This window comes from Cheilinus undulatus, linkage group 8 (genome assembly GCF_018320785.1).
Source record: "Cheilinus undulatus linkage group 8, ASM1832078v1, whole genome shotgun sequence".
In the NCBI taxonomy this organism is placed as follows: domain Eukaryota; kingdom Metazoa; phylum Chordata; class Actinopteri; order Labriformes; family Labridae; genus Cheilinus; species Cheilinus undulatus.
In genome coordinates this window covers 51,546,447-51,567,286 of record NC_054872.1, presented here as the reverse complement: position 1 = coordinate 51,567,286, position 20,840 = coordinate 51,546,447, and the positions used below count along the sequence as shown (strand labels likewise).

General features: G+C 43.3%; 1 protein-coding gene across 1 annotated transcript; it reads left to right on the top strand.

Moving 5' to 3' along the window:
• Window positions 1-14,641: 14,641 nt before the first annotated feature.
• kcnv1 (potassium voltage-gated channel modifier subfamily V member 1) lies at window positions 14,642-20,470 on the top strand. Its single transcript, XM_041794319.1, has 3 exons — window positions 14,642-14,949; window positions 16,851-17,518; window positions 19,899-20,470. The coding sequence occupies exons 1-3, from the start codon at window positions 14,642-14,644 to the stop codon at window positions 20,414-20,416; spliced, it is 1,494 nt and encodes a 497-aa protein (XP_041650253.1). The 3' UTR covers window positions 20,417-20,470.
• Window positions 20,471-20,840: the final 370 nt, after the last annotated feature.

The following is a 20,840-nucleotide window of genomic DNA, read 5'->3' as shown; positions in this document are numbered from 1 at the left end:
GATGGGGCGATCGTTTAGCATTGCCTCGGCTTCACAGAGCACAGTTTGAAAACTTTCGTCGTCCAAGACATGCTGACGGAGGACAGAGCTCAAAATTTTTCGGATCATCCGAATGATGCGCTCCCACACGCCGCCGTGATGTGAACCAGCAGGTGGATTGAAGCTCCATTTAATTCCTCTTTATGCCATGGCTTTTTCAATGCGGTTGTGATTTAAAGAGGCTAAGGCTTCCCTAAGTTCCCTTTCTGCCCCCACAAAGTTGGTCCCATTATCAGATCTCAAATGAGAAACCTGTCCTCTCCTACAGATGAATCTTCTCAGAGCGTTTATGCAAGAGTCTGTATCGAGAGAGTAGGCTACCTCCAAGTGAACGGCTCTACTAGCCATGCAAGTGAAGATCACTCCATACCGTTTGACGATGTTACGTCCTCTTTTCACATCGATGGGGCCAAAGTAATCCACACCAACATTAGTAAAAGGAGGGAGATCGGGAACAACTCTTTCTGTGGGCAAATCTGCCATTTTTTGTTCTCCAGTCTTTCCTCTGTAACGCCTGCAGAATTTGCATCTTCCTATGATTTTCCTCACAGCAGAATTGGCGTTTGTGATCCAGTATTTTTTCCTAACATTGGAAAGAACATGATTTCTTCCCCCATGGCTCAGCCTTTCATGAAAGGGACGGAGTATTAGGTTGGAGACATGCTGGTCCTTTGACAAGATGAGGGGGTGCTTTATGTCCTCAGGCATGGTTGCTTTATTTAGTCGACCTCCGACCCTCAGAAGACCTCATTCCAAGATTGGATCCAGTTTGTAAATGGTGCTTCCTTTCTTTACTCCTGAGTTATTGTGTAATGCAGCAATTTCTTGATGGAACACCTCTCGCTGGCAAAAGGAAATTATTGCTGTCTCGGCACGTAAGAGATCATCCAATGTCACTTTCTGATCACCAAGTGAAGCTCTGAAGGCTTGCATTTCTTTATGCACGTCCAATGATGCTGCTCCATTAGTGGTAGCACTTGCAAGCTGCAACTGTTTCCTTCTCTTACTAAGCTTCAGCAGAATGTCTTTTAGCTTGATGAACCAAGCTACGGTGACCTTTAACCTTTGCCAGTCAGAAAAATACGTCATCAGCTGATGAGTAGCATTTACACTGTCGATGACAGTCACATTTACCATGAATTTTTGTTTGATATCTGGGTCATCAGCAGTAACAGTGATGTCCACAGGACATGTTGGCCACTTTTCTTCAGGTTCCCAAAGAAATCCTGGACCCTCAATCCATCTCTGGTTGGTGAGATTTTCTGCCTTCAAACCTCTCGAAGCATCATCTGCGGGATTTTGTGATGTGGGAACATACTGCCACTGAGAAACATTTGAGGAATCTCTTATGGTGGTCACCCTATTTGCAACGAAGGTTTGAAACCTTTTGTCCTCGTTTTTAATGTACTTAAGAACAGATGTGCTGTCAGTCCAAAAGGTGGATTCCGTTAATGGAAGCTGCAGCTCTGACTGAAGCTTTTTGTCAACTCTAACAGCAACCACAGCAGCAGTGAGTTCTAAGCGAGGGATGGTGATGGGTTTCAGTGGAGCCACTCTGGATTTGCCAAACAGGAAAGCAACATGAACCAATTTCTGGATGTTCTGCATTCTGAGGTAAGTGACCGTGCCATAACCACTCTCGCTAGCATCCGAAAAATGATGCAACTGGGCACTAGAGATCCTACCAAAACCTTTGGGCTTGATACACCTGTTGGCCTTAAAGTTCTCCACCTTTTCCAGGTCTGTTAGCCATTTGTTCCATTTCAGCTGGAAAGACTGCGGTATCAGGTCATCCCAACCGCATTTGCTTCGACACAACTCCTGCAACAGTAGTTTGGCGGGGAGTATGACAGGTGCCAAGAATCCCAATGGATCGTAGATGGAACTGATTATGGAGAGCAAACCACGTTTGGTGTAGGGCTGTTCCTTGACTTTCAGTTTGAATTTGAAAGTGTCTGTCTCGATACACCATTGCAAGCCTAAGGCCCTTTCCACCGGCAGCTTATCCCTGTCCAGATCCAGCTCGTACAGGGTTTTTGCTTTGTGTTCCTCTGGAATGTTTTGAAGCACTTTCCTGCTGTTGCTGACCCATTTTGTGAGATTAAAACCTCCCCTGTTGCAAATGGCTCTGAGGTTATCAACCATGATGACAGCATCCTCTTCAGAAAGGGGACTTTTCAGAAGGTCGTCCATATAGAAGTTTCTGTTGACAGTGTCGATAACTTCTACTGGAAAGATAGCAAGGCTATCCTCTGCAGTCTTTCTAAGGGCAAAGCATGCACAGCTAGGTGAAGATGTTGCTCCAAATAAGTGAACCGTCATGCGATACTCCACAAGATCCTGCTCCAGGTTACCATCAGGCCACCACAAAAACCTTAGGAAGTCCACATGCTCCTCTGCCACCTTGACTTGGTGAAACATGGCTTGGATGTCCTACCAATGTGCTGGTTAGGTGTGGGCCTTGCAGAAGTTGACTGTTGAGTGAGACCCCTTTAAACTCCGCTCCACAGTCGAACACAACTCGCAATGTTCCCTTTCTTGGATGATACACGCCATGATGAGGTATGTACCATACCTTTCCCTCACATGGTTGCAACAGATTCTGTGGCACCTGTTCAGCATAGCCTTTGCTAATGACATCCGAAAGAAAGTTTTTATACTCCTCATGAAACTTTGCATTCTTCTGAAACTTCTTTTTCAGGCCATGAATGCGTTGCTTAGCAACACAGAGGTTGTTTGGCATGGTGACATTTTCCCTTTTAAATGGCAGTTTAAGCACATAGTGTCCCTCTTGAAGCTGAACAGAGCTTTCCATAATTTCCATGAACCTTTTTTCCTCTCTAGACATCTCCTCTTGGTCAGAGGTTCTCTCATTAAAGTCGTGGTGGTACTGATTGGTTAATAATTCCTCGATCCTATCGATCTCAGTCCTGTTGACAGTGAATGCAGGGTAGCCATTCCCGCTTTGCCTGTTGTTTCCTTGTAATGGACCGTTTATTACCCACCCCAATAAGGTTTTGATTGCATACGGTCCATCCATGAGACTGTTTATCACCTCCCATGGTTCCATCAACTTGGAGGCATTGGTGCCGATTAACAGGTCAACCTCAGCTTTTATACGAGGGATCTGAATGTCTTTGAGGTACGGCCATTTAGACAGCTCCTCTTCACTGATGATATTGTCTGGGGAGACAGGCATTTCTTTTTGTGTAAACACCTCAGGAAGCTTATAAAAGTGCTTGCCAGACAAATCTGAAATTTCCAAGCCATCAATAATGCTGCTTGATACTGTCTTGTTAAGCCCCATTGTGCGAAGATGAATTCTAGCTCTTCGTCCTTCAGCTCTTAGCTTGTTGACCAGCCTTTCCGAACAGAAGGTTCCAGTGCTTCCTGGATCCAGAAAGGCATATGTCCTCATTACCTTATTTCCTTTTATGCACTTCACTTGCACAGGCAGGATGGGAAGAATGCCATTGTTGTAGCCAGCCCCTGTGTGACCACAAGTTGAAATAGTAGTGCAACTTTCTGATCCTTTCTTTTGCAGGTCTGTAGTTCCTTGAATGCTCTTTTCCTTTCCACATGCAAAATGCTGGGATGAGTTTGGCTGCATTGTTTGCAAGTGATGCGCCTATCACAATTCTTGCTCAAATGTCCTGTACACAAGCAACTGAAACAGAGTCCTTTCTCCTTTAGAAAGTCCAGTTTTTCTCTGTGCGCCCTTTTTCCCAGCTGTGGACACAGCTCCAGTGCATGACCACGTGCACAATACAGACAAGACATAGTGTTTGTCTTTGCCATGGAAAAAATTGCATTCTTGCTAGCATCTGCTTTCAGTTCGTCAGTCACTGACACATGGGTTGCAAAACTGTTTCTCTTGAGTTGTGATTTCAGTTGAGGTTTGTTTTTGATCCCTGCTTTTCCAAGCAGAGTGTCTTGTATGTCACCAAATACTGGGTCTGAAGCAATTCTGACCTGTTTTTCAATGAACTTTACAATGTCAGTGAAACAAGCTCTTCTATTTTCTTTGTCCAAAATGTCACAGGCTTTGGCCCTCCATTTTTCTCTCAGTTTGTATGGAAGCTTTTGAATTAAGATTTTCATGTTTGTTGGCATGTTTAGCTCTTCCAGGTAGTGAAGGTCCTCCATAGCATTAGCACATTCACGTAGGTAAATTGCATATGCTTGAAGTCCTTTAACGTCCTCAGATTTGACGCTTGACCATCCAGTGAACTTTTCCATGTAGGCAGCTGTTATCTTTATACCACTTCCGAAATGCTTTTTGAGCAGACGCTTGGCGGCAGTGTAACCTATTTCAGATGGCATATGGAGGCAACTGCGCACAAGTTCCCTTGGCTGTCCACTGGTAAACTGTTCAAGATAGTATAAACAGTCACCCTTTTCAATGGTTTTTGCTTCCACACAATGCTCAAATGCCTTCATGAACGTGTTAAACTGCAAGGGATCTCCACTGAAAACCGGAATTTCCCTGTGTGGTAGAAGCTGAGAGGTTTGCGTTTTAACAAGAAGAGATGTTATGTCATTTTGTTTTTGCAGCAAGCTGTGAATGTCTCCTGACACTTGTTTAGTGCTTTGAGAGGGTTCATCCTTGAAGCTATGGTGATCAGATGCAACTGCCTTTTCCATTTTTGGGTGAGTATTGCTTTGCATTGCATGAAGAGAGATGTGTCGCTGTGAGGACTGCTCATCCAGATGCTCATAGTTTATATTAGAAGTGAGAAGGGTAGCCGTGTCTTTAAGTTGCGCCCTTTTTCTGAAATATGACTCCATTCCATCAGATTTTCCTCCTGTAACACTGCTACCATCAAAGCCTGGAGTACTGCTAGCCTAGCAGTAGAGGCTGCTATTTCAGTGTCCAGCTCCAGCTGCTCCTTTTTCCTTTTGAGAAGAAATTCCTCCTCCTCCAAAGCATGTTTCCCCTTTAAAGCAGCAGCACGGGCCAAAAGTGCAGCTTGATCCGCTTGAGCTTTGATGCGTGCAGAAGAGGTGGAAGAGTGGCTGCCTTCGGAGCTTTTATGACTCGACCCTCTACTGGATCTATGTGACACCACATTAGAAATGCTGTCATAAGGTTCAACAACAGACTCCCTTTCAGCACCAGTGTCCCGTTCAGCATTGTCACCAATTTCATCCTTACCATTTTCATTATCATCATCAAGGCACCTTTGAACATTAGACAACCACTGTTTAACCTCAGCAGTAAAATCCTTGACATTCAACATTTTTGCTTTGTATCACACATCATGTTTTGTTGCTTCATCAGCAGGCAATAACCCCAATAATGTCACATGCATTTGTTTTGCTTCATCACACAAACCCTGGTACTTGTCAAATGTACATTTTACCTCTTTCACATACTCTTTATCACCCATTAAGTTCACAATTGTTACCTTTAATTTACACAGTTTATTTAGTTTAGCCTTTCTGTCCCGTTGCAAGCTCTCAATTTTGCCCTCTAAGGCTTTCTGTGTTAATTTAACAGAGCGCCTTTTCACAATGTCCGCTTGCTGCTCTGTAACATCCCCTTTAGGTTGGGTCTCATTCATAGACAGTTTATCATCACTACGCGCATCGGTCGGTTGCGTTTTTTCTTCTTCCATGATTGTTCACAGTACTTTAATTGTAGGCCTACGTACGCAAAACAACGCGTCTTAACGCGCAAAGTTTATTAAAGACGGTTGCGACCAATGCATTGGATTTAACCTATGTGTGCACACAACTTAATGGCCATTTGTGTCAGCGCTGACATACCCCAAACGTTGGCTGGCAGGTGATCCGACGTGCTGGTCTTCGATGCCGGTGCTCTGATGACCCGACGACCCTGCCACGGCTCCGGTGCAGCTCCAGCCAAGCGAGCAGAAGATCCAGACTTCCTCAGTCCGCGGTGTCTCCTAGCAGCGGCAGGATCCATCCACGAGTTGCGCTGGTTCCCCCGTGAGTCAACACGCCGTCTCCGAAACTACACGCCGCTTCCAGTATCCAAACGAACCAGTTTTCGACCAAAAACTGTAGTGACTAATCCTAAACTTAGCCGCTACCGGCTGATAGTGGGCATTAAGATGTTACGATGTGTACTCAGTTAACGAAAACAAAACAAACCGATCAGAGAAGTCGCCGATTTAACTCCAAAAAAGGCGTTTTATTAACACTCAGCGTTTCCTTCAGCTTCCAACAAGCCTATGATTGAAATTAATACAAATAATATAAAAGCAAACCGAGCACAGTCGAAAACTGTTGGGCTCCTTCCACTTCAACCCCTTTTACATAATTAACACAAACCTTTAACACCTGTTGCTGGCTTCAGCCTGCACCAAAGGCCACTGCACTGACCTCTGGTGGCTTGGAGAAAACAATTAAAGCAAAGTGAATACATGGCTCTTACAGGGACCCTCAGTTAAAGACAGAAAGAAAACCCCACAATGGTCACTGAAAAAACCACTTTAAAAAACAAATGAAACTGGCCTGGACTAAAGTGATGGTCCCCTTAACTTCATGTTTTGTTGACAACCTTCTGAGGCAACCACTGCAGTCAGGAGATTTCTGTCACTCTGCACCTGTCCCAGGTATTTTGACCCTCTCCTCGTCAGCAGGTGTGAAGCGTTCCTTCTGCAGACTGCATGTTCCAGCTCCTTCCACAGGCGTGCTCCAGGATTTAGATCAGAGACACATCTGCCGGGTTCTGCTGCAGTTAACAAAAACACCAACAGAGGGCAGCAGACGCCAAACAGCAGCACCAACCTTCATCAACAGCAGGATAATAAACATTTAGACATTTAAGAACGGCACACAGACTGAGACTGAAGTCCAATCTCCCTCAACTCCTAAACAGAATCAGACGATCCTGAGCAGCTCTGATGAAACAGAATCTCATTCTTACGAAGTGTGCTTTAAGCACAGCAAAACCAGATTATTATACTAAAAACAACAGCAAGACAGACAAAAGAGGGAGAAATTCAAGTTTAAAAAGTAAATATTGTATCTGTATTTATTTAAAGCTCAGTGGTTATCAACAGCAATACTATCAACAGCAAGGTCGCCCATGGGGGGGGGGAAACAAAGGGGAGAGCTCTGGGGGCCCATGGAGGTCAGCAAAACCAGACCAGGCCATTTTTACAACATTTTTGCCATTTTTAACCCATTTTTCTTCAGTTTTGCCACTTTTCTCCCATTTTGCCACTTTGTAACCCCCTTGTTGCATCCTTCTGCCAACTATTGTCCCTGTGTGCCACTCTTTAACACATTTTCACCTCTTTGCCAAGCTAATTTTGCAACATTTTTGCCATTTTAAACCCATTTTGATACTTTTTGCCTCTTAAAAGCCCAATTCTTGGCATTCTTTAACCCCTTTTGAACCCCATTTCCTGCATGTTTTATCTACATTGTGCCACTCTCTTATCCATTTTTACCACTTTTCATCTATTTTTTACCACTTTTTAACCCCTTTTAATTTTAGCACTGTTTTTGCACCTTTAAACCCATTTTAAAACTTTGTGCCCCTTTTACTTCTTCTACCCATTTTGCTACATTTTAACCTCTTTTCACCACTTTTCCTACCAATTTTTGTCCCTTTGTGCCATCGAACGTCCCATTTTGCCACTCTCTAACCCCTGTCATTACTTTTTCTGACCATTTTTACAACAGCTTTGCCAGTCTTAACCTGTTTAACTGTTGCAGAAAATTGGCAAAAAAAGAAAGTGTTAAAAGTGACAACAAAGGATTAAAAGTAGCTTCAATTGGCTTAAATTTGCAAGAAATTTGCTCAAAGTGGCAAAAATGGGTTGTAAAAATGCTAAAACAGTTAAAAAGTGGAACAAAGTTGGTTATAAGTGACAAAAATGGGTTTAAAGTGGCAGAAATTTGAGGAAATTAGTGGTGAAATGCGATTAAAAAGTGGCAAAAATGGATTTAAAGGACCAAAGAGGGACAAAGCAGCAAATATGGGTCAAGAAAGGAAAAGTTTGGCAAAAATGAATGGTTTAAAAAAGGGGAAAAGTGGTTTAAAAAAATGGCAAAAATGGGTGAAAAGTGTAAATAAGAAGCAAAACTGGGTTCAAAATGGCACACAAAGGTAACAGTAAAAAAAACGGGCAGTAAAATGGTGAAAAGTCGTTGAAAAGTGGCAAAAAGTAGCAAAGATGCTGAGTGTGACCATGAAGACAGAAACTATTCTCTTACCAGGCGTTTATTTCTGCTGTAAAAATGGACGTTTGAACACTGGAGGGACTGGACCTCTGCTGCTCCTGCAAACACCACCTAGTGGACAGAAGTGAGACTGCAGCCTTTTTCGTCCTGCTTTGCATCCTGACTTTGTTTCATTGACTTTGTTTTATGCTAAATTATTCAGATGACAGAAAAATGTTGAAATCGCCATCATGAAGTAAATCTAACAATAGCAGTCTCTCTACAAACAGAGATCTAAGGCACATGTACATAACACTGCCAACCTACACCAACAATCTAGGGTCTGACTTTGGCTCCTCCTCCTGCTGTGTGGCACTGATCACCCCTCATACAGCCCCTCTGTTTTAAACGGCACCGCCAACAGCAGACAGCAGAGAGCTGAGGCTGAAGGAGCGGCTGCATCCTCCTTCCTTCTGCTCAGCACGCCTGGAGTTCTGTCTCAGTTTTCTGTCATCATGTGATCTTCTCCAGACGACAGTCAGCATGCATGTGGAATTTTCTTGAACATGTGGAGCAGCTCTGATGAAACAGAGAAGACGAGGATCAGGTACAGGTAGCTCAGGTAAGATTCACCTCCTTTCATGGATTCTCTCCATGATTTTTGTCTCATGCATCATGTTCTGAAGTTTCTGGTGATAAATGGAAGATGCTGTCTGCAGGAAATGATGCTCATCATGAAGTAATGTTTGATAAAAACAGACATTTGTTTGAATATTGATGATAGAATCAGGCTTACAGCCAAGTTACACATGCAGGAGCAGTCATTGCAATAACATTATAATCAGAATAAAAAATAGAAACATGAAGAAACATCTAGCACTCATTTAAAAAAATCACCTGAAGATGATCTGTGGGGCAAATCTCCCCTTTTTTCAGCAGCATATTTGTGCTTTTACATCCATGGAAAAAGGCAGAGTTTTACATGAAATGTTTGATTTATTCAACTAAAGAAAAGAGACTGAATCCTAAACTGTCTCTGAAGAGAAGCACAAGATTTACTTTCTGCACATCATTTAAGAAAAGATTTTACTGCAGAACTTCGACATGGCTCTGCTCACAGTAATCCCCCTGACTCTGAATTATTCTCAGTGAAGGAAATCAACATCAGAACTTTAGATATTAGACTGAATGTCTGTTTAACCCTTCTGCCCTCCTCGGGCATTTTTGCCCATTTTTATCAACTTTTTTTTTTTAAGATGTGATCATTTTGTCAGTTTTACAGCTTGTGGCATGAATTTTTACAGGAACTTTTCTTTCTAGTTAAATTTTGAAATCCAACATGTTTTACTTTGACATGTCATTTATATGCTATTAATGCATTTGTACCCTCTGGACACCTTCGAGGCAAAAATGTACATGTACAAAAAACTGTCATTAAATCAGCATACATCAATATTTTTATACTTTTTTTCCATAAATCTCTTAAACAACTTCAGACCTGCACAGAACTACCAAACATTCAATAATTTCCAGAATTGTAACCCTTTTAATGCCAGTTAAATTATAGGAAATATTTTATTTTTTTACTGCAAAAACCACAAAAAGTGGATTATTTTCCATATAATAAACAGTAGAAAGATGGGGCTTTGGTACTGATAGGAGTCTGGGGTGGGTCAAAGATAAGCAACAAAATTGATTTGATTGCATTAATATTTTTTACATAATGTCAGAAATACCCTCTGGACACCTTCGAGGCAAAAATGCCCCCACTGACTTCCATTAAAACCAGGTTTTTTAATCTCACTGTCACTGCAGTATAAAATCATGCATTCTTTAGTGTCAGCATTTCAATGTGAAGAAGTCTAGTGAAATTTGACATTTTTACCGTATTCCACCAGATTCAACCATTTACTCATTGTAGGACCATGCACCAAATTCTTGTATTTTTGCCCGTTATATTATGGAGAGTTTTTATGTGTGTGAGTATGGGTGTGTGTGTGTGTGTGTGTGGGTGCGTGCATGCTGGGGTGTGTCTGTGAGAGTGAGTGTGTGAATCTGTACACATGCACTGATCATTTCAGGGGTGAAAAAGGGGAATCTTTTAAAAGCACCACAGCTTTCTTATCTCAGCTGTGTATGCCTTTGTGCAGAGAAGCTGCAGCTGATGAGAATGAATGGGGCTCAGTTAACCACAAGCTAAGACGCTAGTGGTGCCTCTTAAGCAGCTTTTCTCCCTCTTGTTGCCGTGAACATGCTTTTAAAGGACGTTCTCATGTACTATTTGGCGATCAAACGTATAGAAATGACGCCTAAGTTTAGGAGTCGTGGTTTGTTGTTCAAGGACAGGCTGCTTCTGAGAGCTTTTTGTAGTTTTAAAGACATTAAAAGAAAAAAAAAAAAACAAATAAAGAGGCTGTAGTATCGTCTTTTTATACTTATTTGAGACAAATAATCTAGCTGTCTAAAGAGAGCTGCAGTTCCCATCAGTCCGAGCTTGGCTGGGCAGACGTGAATAAAGCCATGCTAGTGTTGACTGGCAGCTAACAGACACACCAGACTATTTCATCTGGGAAAGCTCTCATAGAAAGCATCTGTGAAGGGCAGGACTTTTCAAAAACATCTCAGACATTGATTGGATGAATGCTTTGTTTGTCACGGGCCAATCAGAGTGACCAGACAAAATCAGGTAGTAGTTTTTCCCACCTCCAGTAGAAACCCAAGCCTGACAGGCCGGCGCTGTCGTACTTTATGAAGAATAGAGTTCATCGGTGGATCAAACTCATGGCGAGGCCTGCAGGGAAATGCAACAAACGGTTGCTAATTGCAAAAAAGAAAAAAATAAAAGAGGATAAAAGTACCAAAAATGGGCAAAAATTGCAAATAAGGGCAATGAAAATTTATGGACAATAAATAAAGGTTAACAATTATGTTTGATGATTAAAGCCTTCAATCATTTCTGGGGTCAAACGTTCCTATTTTTAAGGTTTTCTGGGGGAATAATGTTTCAAATTTTCCCTGAGAAGTAGGCAATCCATCTGCCTTGAAAGGTTACCAAAGGCCCAAAATGGATAAAAATGCATTTCTTAAAAAGAAAAACTATTTATGACTGCAACTCACGTGTGTTTCTTGACAAAGTGGGCTTTAAGTTCTCGTATAGTTGCAGTAATTATGTAAGGTTGTACAAATTTCTACGGCACACCAAGACTTGGCTCCAGGCACACTGGCAGACCATTTAAGAACCTCTGCTTCAGAGCCACGATGAAGCTCAGCTGATGAATGTCTCACCATGTTTATATTTCCACACATCAGACTTAAACCCTACAGACCGAGGAGAAACTCTGCTGCAGATTTCATGTTTTTATCTGAATCAAATGAGCTGTAAATTCACGCTCTGAGCCCCTGAAAACATCTCACATGGCTCCATGAGAGCGAGGATATCGACCATCTCTGCATGCTCCGAAGCTCCCAGAGGATCCAGAGCTGCTGTGCAGCATCAATGCTCCATCACATCTCTGCAGACGGATACATTCATGAGTGTAGAGATTAGATTAGCTCTGTTTCTCCTGTTGCTCATACATGCAGCCTCATATTCAGAGTAAGAGTCAGAGATGTGGCTCTGCAGGATGGTGGCACCTGGCTACAGGGAATGAGTGATCACAGGAAGAGTAGCATCAGGTCCATCAATGAAGTAGGTAGGGTGGTGTTTAAATGTTCTTACAGCCAGATTTCTGCATGAAGTAGGACACGACCGCAGGCTTCATCTCTTTTAATTCTCTTTCTCTCATTTCTCGGATCTGTCTTTAAACTTTCTATGCTCTTTTCTCTTCTGCCCGCCCTCCTTTTATGTCTTTAATTTTATTCTTTATTGTCTTTGATTTATTCAAAGGGTAGGCAAGGATATTCTGAAAGTGCGTCTTTCAGACATCCCTGGATCCCTCACAACAGCTGCAATAATACTATAAACTATTTCTACTATCCTTTATACTTTTATCATCTTTAAAACTGCTAACGCTGCAAGAAGTTTCCTGTAAGACCATCAGTAAGTCGACTCAAAGATAGATTTTCCTTGATCAAAAAGCCAAAGTCATGCTACAGTCGTTCAGATCCCTTTATCCTCTCATTAATCTACACTCAGTACCTCCAGACTGGAGAATTTTCTACCATTCTTATTACAAATCCTCTCAAGCTCAGCCAGGTTGGATGGGGACTCAGCCCAGTCTGAGGTCAAGAGTGCTGTGGATCAGATTTGCATTCTGGACTTTGCCCCATTCAGCTTCCCCTCAACCCTGACCAGTCTCCCAGTCCCTGCTGCTGAGAAACACCCCCACAGCATGATGCTGCCACCACCATGCTTCACTGCTGGGATGGTATTGAGCAGGTGATGAGCGGCGACTGGTTTCCTCCTGACATAAAGTTTAAAAATGAGGCCAAACTGTTCAATCTTGGTTTCATCAGACCAGAGAATCTTGTTTCCTTTAAGCAGGCCCTGAGAGGTTTTGCCCTGAGGAGAGGATTCCGTCTAGCCCCTCTGCTAAAAAGCCCAGATCAGTGGAGGGCTGCAGTGATGGCTGTCCTTCTAGAACTTTGTCCCATCTCACAGGATCTCTGGAGCTCAGTCAGACCATCAGGTTCTTGGTCCCCTTTCTTACTCTCTTTCTCCCCTGATTGCTCAGTTTGCCCGGTGACCAGCTCTTGGAAGGGTCCTGGTTGTGCCAAACTTCTTCAATTTGAGAATTCTGGAGGCCGTTTAGTCTTAAATCACAGAGGTTTCTCCACACAACAGTAGTGCTGCCTGTACTTTATTAGACGCACCCTCTAAGGCATTCTAGAACAGTCATGTGGAGACAAGGCCGTCCATGAGGAGGATAAAGGGGAGAGCTACCTGGGACCCAGCCAAACTGGGGGACCATTGAGGTCAGCAAAACCATGGTCCATCGTGAAGTTAAGCTGTGAAAATGTTATTGATAACTGACCTAAATAATACCCACTCTTATCAAAGAGGCACATATCTTTATTTATTCATTTGTGTAGTAAATAGCCTTCTTTAAATGAAACTAACTTTTAAAATGGGTGAAAAGTTGCTTAAATCAGTTAACGAGGGCAAAAAATAGTGGAAAATGAGGTGAAATTGGCTCTCTCTTAAAGAAAATAAATGGGTTAAAAGTGGCAAAAAATAACCAAAAATAGATTAAATTGGAAAAAATGGGCACAAAAAGTGGTAAAAGGGGATTAAAAAGTGGCTGAAATAGCTTTAAAGTGCAAAAATTTGGGGGAGGTGGACTGGGATGAAAATTTGATATAAACTGGCAAAATGGGATTGAAATGGGCATAAAGGGGTGTAAAAGTGGTTGATAGTGGTGATAATGAGGCAACAATAGTAGAAAGTGGCAAGAATTGGTTTAGAAGTGGCAAAAACAGAGGTAGTAGAGTAGTGGAAAGGGTATAAAATTAACACAAATGGGTTTAAGTGGCAAAATGTGCTGAAATTGGCAAAACTGGTGTTAAAAAGTGATGATAAAGGGTTAACATTCGGTAAAATTGGTGTAAAGTGGCAATGGGGCAATTTAAAAAATATTATTAGTTCTTTTGAAGGCATCTGGAGACCCCCTCTCAGTGTAACGCGACCCCCCAAGGGGTCCCAACCCCAAGGTTGAGAACCACTGCCTTAAGGAAGACGATAAAGCCTACGACCATTTCATCAGCATAGAAATGAACCTTTTCATAAGCACCATTTGTACATAAATTATTCATATATATAATAAACAGAATCTGACCCAGTATGAACCCTTATGTCTGAGTGTCGTCAGTCTTTTGGCCAAGATTTTTGTTGCATGGTCTGGTCTGTGATAACGCCATCATAAAAAACAAAAATAAAGCCATTGCATCACTTGGTCTTCCAGTTATGAAGTTCCCCCCTTTGCTCATCAGGAAAACTCCAGGTTTGGAGTACATTAGCATTTGCTACATTTGAAGCAAAGAGGCTTGGTCTAATTTCATAGAAGATCCATGGTGGAGACCAAAAACCGAGCTAAAAGCAGAGTTAGACTGAATCTACACTCATCAGACACTTCTTATGGGATTTCTCTGCAGCTCATAAAGGCTTAGATTTAGAACACACAGTAAAATGAGCCCTGCGATTGACTGGTGACCAGTCCAGGGTGTACCCCACCTCTCCCAATGACGGCAGGCTCCAGCCCCCCCGCGACCCTGAACAGCAAAAATAATAATAATAAAAAAAAAAAAAACGGTATAGAAAATGGATGGCTAGACGGACACGCTAAAATACATTTTGAGTTTTCTGCCCCCTTGTGGTGAAAAATCAGCTTAGATTTTCCCTTTGCTGTCTCCCTTGTAGTTTATTGATCTCTGTGTTTTCTCTAAATGATCCCAGGGTGAAATTGACTGTCTGGGTTGGTTTTTCACGTCTCACCCTCAGCTCCCTCATCCTCCCCCGTCGTCCACCATGAGCCTCGCCTCCAGCTCGGAGGTGGGGGCCGAGTTCTACAGCAACAGCACCTCCCCGATGTCTCTGGACTCCAGCGTTTTCTTCAGTGAGACGGCGGCGTCCTGCGTCAGAGATCCGCTCGACTTCTTCACCATCAACGTGGGAGGGAGCCGTTACGTGCTGTCTCAGGAGCTGCTGGCGTCCTACCCGGAGACGCGGCTGGGAAAACTGGCGTGCTGCAGCCGAGACTCGGCGTTGGAGCTCTGCGATGATGCCGACCTGCTGCAGAACGAGTTCTTCTTTGATCGGAACTCTCAGACCTTCCAGTAGGTGGCGCTGTTTCATGTTCACTGGGGCAGGCAGGCTGTCTGGAGATATAGTCATTATATAGGGGCAATTTATCAAGGTTTGAAGACATACAAATCATTTTTTAATCCAGAAATGTGTTGTTTTTGCATCAAACAGTGCAGGAAAATGTCCACATGCTGTCTACAAAGCACAACCACATTGGAAACACTTGGATAGAAAAACATTTCCAAGTGTTGCCAACATATTTGCACAATTTTGACAGTGCTCTCTCTATGTGGGCTAAATTTATTTCATTAAAAATCATGTTTCAGTGCTTTTAATAGCAGTAATCATTAAAATAAAGGGATACTGATCACTTTGAAACATGATATTTAACAGTTCAGACATTTTTGACAACCTTTTAAAGGTTGCCAATGTTTTTGTGGAAATTAGACAGTGTTTAGGGCAGTGAGACTCAACCCTGCTCCACCAAAGAGCCAAACTGTTGAAAAATGCTTTTTCAAGAGCCACGATCTAAGTGGTGAAAGTGGCAAAAACTGAATAAGTGGCTATAAAAATAAGTTAAAGATAGCAAATAATGATCAGACAGTGGCAAAAAAGTGGCAAAAAGGGCAAAGAATGCATAAAATGGCAAAAAGTGGGTGGAAAGTAAAACACGGAGAAAAAGTGGCTGAATAGGGCAGAAAAGAGCAAAAATGGGTCAGAAGTTACCAAAAAATGAGTTACAAGTGACAAGAAATTGATTAAGTGAAAAACAAGAAAAAATGTGCAAATAATGGCAACTGAAATATAGATACAAAAAATAAAGGTTGAAAATTAAAGCCAACTGTATTAAAATGGGAAATAGAGAGTTGAACTGATTAAAATTACTTGCAATGGATCATTTCTGAGGTTAAAGTTGATTTTTTTAAGGTTTTCTTGGGGGACTAGATCAAAATTGCAATTTCAGCTGAAATTACGGGGGGATGCTGAGAGATGAATAGTGGAAGAAATGCTGAAAATAGCCAAAATAGCTGAAAATAGCATGAAAATAGCATAAAAACAGCTGATTTCGGCCTGAAAGTAGCTGAAAATTGCATTCAATGGCTGTAAAAGCATAGAAATAGCTGAAAAACAGCATGAACATAGCCACCTTTTAAAAGTTATAAAAGGTAGAAATGAGAAAAGTCATAGCAGTTGAATGACGAAGAAACTGAATTTTTTAAAGTTTAAATGGTGTTGATACGACAAAGTATGAAGGAGGAGATCGCTGGCACAGAAGAATAATAATAAACAAAATGGCTGATGCGAATATCAATAGTGTGGATGCTCAGCATCCCTACTAGTAATATTTGAATTTAAGACATAACAGAGTCACAAATAATCACACACGAGCCACACGTTGAGTATCACTGATTTCGTGTATATTTAAATTACATCATTTGTCCTTAACTCACTATGACTGCTTTTAGCTAAATGGTAAAAAGCCTTATCAGTTTTTTTTTTATTTGGCCTCTATGCTGCAGAGAACAAGCTGACCCTCTGAACTGTTGACCTGATGCTTGGTCTCTTTTCTGCCTCCAGTCAAACATTATTTTAAATCACAGCAGCACAGCTGCATGTTCAGTCTGCAGGTCGGTTTCACAGGTGTGCTGTTAACGTCCTCACAGCCTCCATAATGTGATGACTGCTTTTGTTTGCACATGAAGGGTGTAAGTCAGGGGGAAGACGTATGCTCACCCTGAAAGCACAATCTGTGAGATTTTATTGGTGGGATGACTTTACTCTGATCAGCTTTTTGATGATACAATCTAAAAGCAGCACAATTCTAAAAATGAAAATATAAAATACACTGTTTGTTGACAGGCATGCTCTTCAAATCTCAACGTTTCTGCCTTGTTCTGACAGAAAGCTCCCTGTGTTTGTCTGTCTCTCACAGATATGTGATGAACTACTACCGGACGGGTCACCTTCATGTCAGAGAGGAGCTCTGTGAGATCTCCTTCCTGCAGGAGATCGAGTACTGGGGCATCGACGAGCTTCGCATCAAATCCTGCTGCCGCGAGCGTTACTTCCGCCGCAAGGAGCAGAAGGAGTCGTTCGACGTGCGCCGAGAGTTCCAGGCTGAAGACAACGACGAGGACTTTGTCGGCGCAGCCTGTCCGGCTCTCCGCCGGCGCCTGTGGGACCTGCTCGAGAAACCTGAATCCTCCCGAGCCGCTCGCACCTTCGGCTCTCTGTCCGTCTTCTTCGTGGTGGTGTCGGTTGTGAACATGGTGCTGATCTCTCTGGACCTGGAGGAGGACGTGGGCTTGAGCGGCGTTAGCGTGGCTGCTCCGCTGCTGTTCGACACTCTGGAGTACGTCTGCGTGATGTGGTTCACAGGAGAGCTGGCGCTGAGATTCCTCTGTGTCAGGGACAAGTGTCGATTCACTCGGAGTATTCCCAACGTCATTGACCTGCTCGCCATCCTGCCGTTCTATGTGACGCTGGCGGTGGAGAACCTTCATGGAGGGAGCACTGAGCTGGAGAACATGGGACGTGTGGTGCAGGTTCTCCGACTCCTGAGGTCGCTGCGCATGCTGAAGCTGGGACGGCACTCCACAGGTAAATAGCATTCAGTGCTGACATCCTAAGAGGGTCTTCTTTTTAATCTCTTAGGCTGTTAAAGTTGGAGTACAGGAGCAAACAAGATCCAGGTTTTCAAACAGATTTGGAAGAGTTAAAACTTGAGCCAGCTTGTTCAGAAACTCCTCCTCATGGGAACTCGGCCATTTTTCCCTCCACATGTTCTCAGCCAGGCGGGAAATTTTTAGAACATGATGTGAACAGCCTTGGAGAGAAAAAGGAATTGAGTTTCTCCTCGGTGAGAAGCTGCTGCCGTGAGATTACGGCCCCGAGGTTTCTTCAGGACAAAGTGAGAGGAGTGTAAAAAAATACTGATTCATATTTCAATGGATTCCTCCAAGAGAGGGAGGGCGAGGAGTGTGTGGAGAGCAGATGTGTGATTACATGTGTATGAGTGAGTCTGAGAGCCTTGATCAGGAGGATTTTCAGGATGATCCCTGGACTCCATTCATGAATAATAAAGAAGGAAGACGAGAAAATAAAGAAAGAAGCAAAAGACAGAAATATGTCAGAGGAAAGGCAAATGTCCATTCGTAGAAGTTTCAGACTCTGCTCATTCAGGCCAAAGTTCGATCTTTGTACAGCAGGCTTCTCAACCTTTTCAGCCCACGACCCCCAAAATAAAGGAGCCAGAAACTGAGGACCCCCAAAATAAAGGTGCCAGAGACAGGGGACCCCCAAAATAAAGGTGCCAGAGACAAGGGACCCCCAAAATAAAGGTGCCAGAGACAGGGGACCCCCAAAATAAAGGTGCCAGAGACCCGGGACCCCCAAAATAAAGGAGCCAGAGACCCGGAACCCCCAAAATAAAGGTGCCAGAGACAGGGGACCCCCAAAATAAAGGTGCCAGAGACAGGGGACCCCCAAAATAAAGGTGCCAGAGACCAGGGACCCCCACTGTACCTGAAGGTGGAGATGAGGCTGTTCATTCAGGCCCATTTATACACCCCCTCTATACGAAAGCCCAGAATCAAAAGTTTATGACAACAACAAACTCAAAAACAAACATGGCGACTGTGGAGGAGGTATTGATAATGTACCTCTTGCATGAAAGAAAAAAACAAAAAACGGTGGCAGCGTTTCTAACCAACTTGCACAACTTTTCCTCAAAAAGTCACGCCACTGTTATTTCTTCTTCGTGTATCTCTAGAGCTACATATCAGGTAGTGACAGCAACACTGCCCCTACGGTTTCCGGTGGTACTGCTCCGTTTGGCCCGTATCCGTAAGCTTTATGGAAGCGTGCAGAAATGCGGATGAAATGAACGTGGAGCACGGACAGAAGCTCTGTCCGTATCTGGATTCGTATTTAACGTTGAGCATAAATGGGCCTTTAGGGGGTTAAAGGGGAGAGCTTTCTGGTACCCAGCCAAACTGGGGGACCAGGGAGGTCAGCAAAATCATGGCCTATTGAAAAGTTAAGCTGTGATATCCATATTTTTAACTTAATAATAACAACTCTTATCAAATAAACCATTTTTAAAAAATTCTACTGTTCCATAGTAAGTATACCAAAAAAAAACAAACAAACAAACAAACCAGGACAAACAAGTCCTGGTTTTCCCTCACATTTTCTATGGAGCCTTTCCGGATGAATGTGAAAAATGTTTAAGCCATGGATATATGAAACAGTTGAGGGACACCAGAACCACTCCAGGTTTTACCTCTTTTAAAAAACCCTGAAAATTCTTGTGATATCCCATTCACAAAAAAGTGATTATGAGGCCCAGTGGCCTTTGACCTCCACCTGCTATCAGTTCATCCTTGAGTCAGAGAGGAAATTTGTGCAAGTTTTGAAGTAAGTCCCTTAAAGTGTGCTGACCCATTTATGGTGCATAAGATTTAACGTCACAGATTATAGCTAAAATTCTTCCTTTATGTTTGTTAAAAAGTGCCGATTATAAACGCCGTCTTCTCTGATTCCACTCCTTAAATCTTTATGAATGTAGAGTATCGTCGTTGTGCAGCAGCAGTTAAAACTCCGCTCTTTAAATCCTCTTGAAACTCAACACCACAGCTCATCCGCGTCTCTCAAAGGAGGATGAAGAGATGACAGTCATCACGGGGTGTGAACATCAGCCTTGAGAGCGTCTCATATGTGGGAGTATTTATACATTCTCTGTTTCTCTCTGCAGCACAGAGCTGAGCAGATTCAGTCCTCAGAGTCTGTCAGAAGTCAAAAACAAAGAGAAACGGAGATGATGTCAGGCTGTCAGTCACACATGGTGGAGAGAAATGCATCAGTTTGTTCAGTGTCTCAGAGATGTGCATGATCAGCTGTTGCATTATTTCTTTTTGTAATTCATATTTTTAGCAGACAGAAATATTAAGAACTCCAACTTTCTCTCTCTCCTCTGCAGGCCTGAAGTCTCTGGGTCTGACCATCGCTCAGTGCTACGAGGAGGTCGGCCTGCTGCTGCTCTTCCTCGGCGTCGGCATCTCCATTTTTGCCACCGTGGTCTTCACCCTGGAGCACGAGTTTCCCTCCTCCACCTTCAGCAGCGTGCCGGCCGCCTGGTGGTGGGCCACCACCTCCATGACCACGGTGGGGTACGGCGACATCCGGCCCGACACCACGGTGGGGAGGGTGCTCGCCTTCCTCTGCATCCTGTCCGGGATCCTGATCCTGGCGCTGCCCATCGCCATCATCAACGAGCGCTTCTCGGCCTGCTACTTCACCCTGAAGATGAAAGAGGCCGCCATGAGGCACGGGGAGATGCTGAAGAGGCTGGCCCGCGGCTCGGTGGGCGGGGTCAGCGTGGGAACGGGCGTGAACCTGAGGGATGCCTACGCCCGCAGTGTGCTGGAGATGATGAGGCTGCACGGGCGAGAGAGGGCGAGCACACGGAGCAGTGGAGGAGAGGAACTGTGGTGGTGAAAGTAGGGACACAGGCCGGACCAGGACCAGAGACGGACCCTAGAAACATCCTCGCACAAGTGAGACGTGGAGTGAAGGGATAAAAATGACCACAGAGCAACCAAGAACATTTTTAACCTAGGATCTCTGTTGAAGCTGTAGACTAAATAAAACATGGACATAATCACTCATGGAGAAACAGACTACCTAAAAGAGATGGAGCTGAAGCTCCAAACAGCTTAACCCCATAAGCCACTCCTCTTGTGATATATTTATCAGATTTATAGTCAAGTTTCAGTCGTTGAACAGACGGGGAATTAAAAAGCATTGTAGGGTGGACACCAATAAAGAAGTGAGCTACTCAGACCAACAGTATTTTTCTACTTGGATGTCAACATGTTTATTTCTGCTGTTAAAATGGATTTTTCAATAAAGGACCAAGAAG

What these genes read in the sequence shown, in the direction of transcription:
- kcnv1 (XM_041794319.1), top strand. Translation starts at nt 14,642, where the DNA reads ATGAGCCTCGCCTCCAGCTCGGAGGTGGGGGCCGAGTTCTACAGCAAC. An exon ending in CGGAACTCTCAGACCTTCCA is followed by an intron (nt 14,950 to 16,850) that starts GTAGGTGGCGCT and finishes TGTCTCTCACAG; the next exon opens with ATATGTGATGAACTACTACC. An exon ending in GCTGGGACGGCACTCCACAG is followed by an intron (nt 17,519 to 19,898) that starts GTAAATAGCATT and finishes TCTCCTCTGCAG; the next exon opens with GCCTGAAGTCTCTGGGTCTG.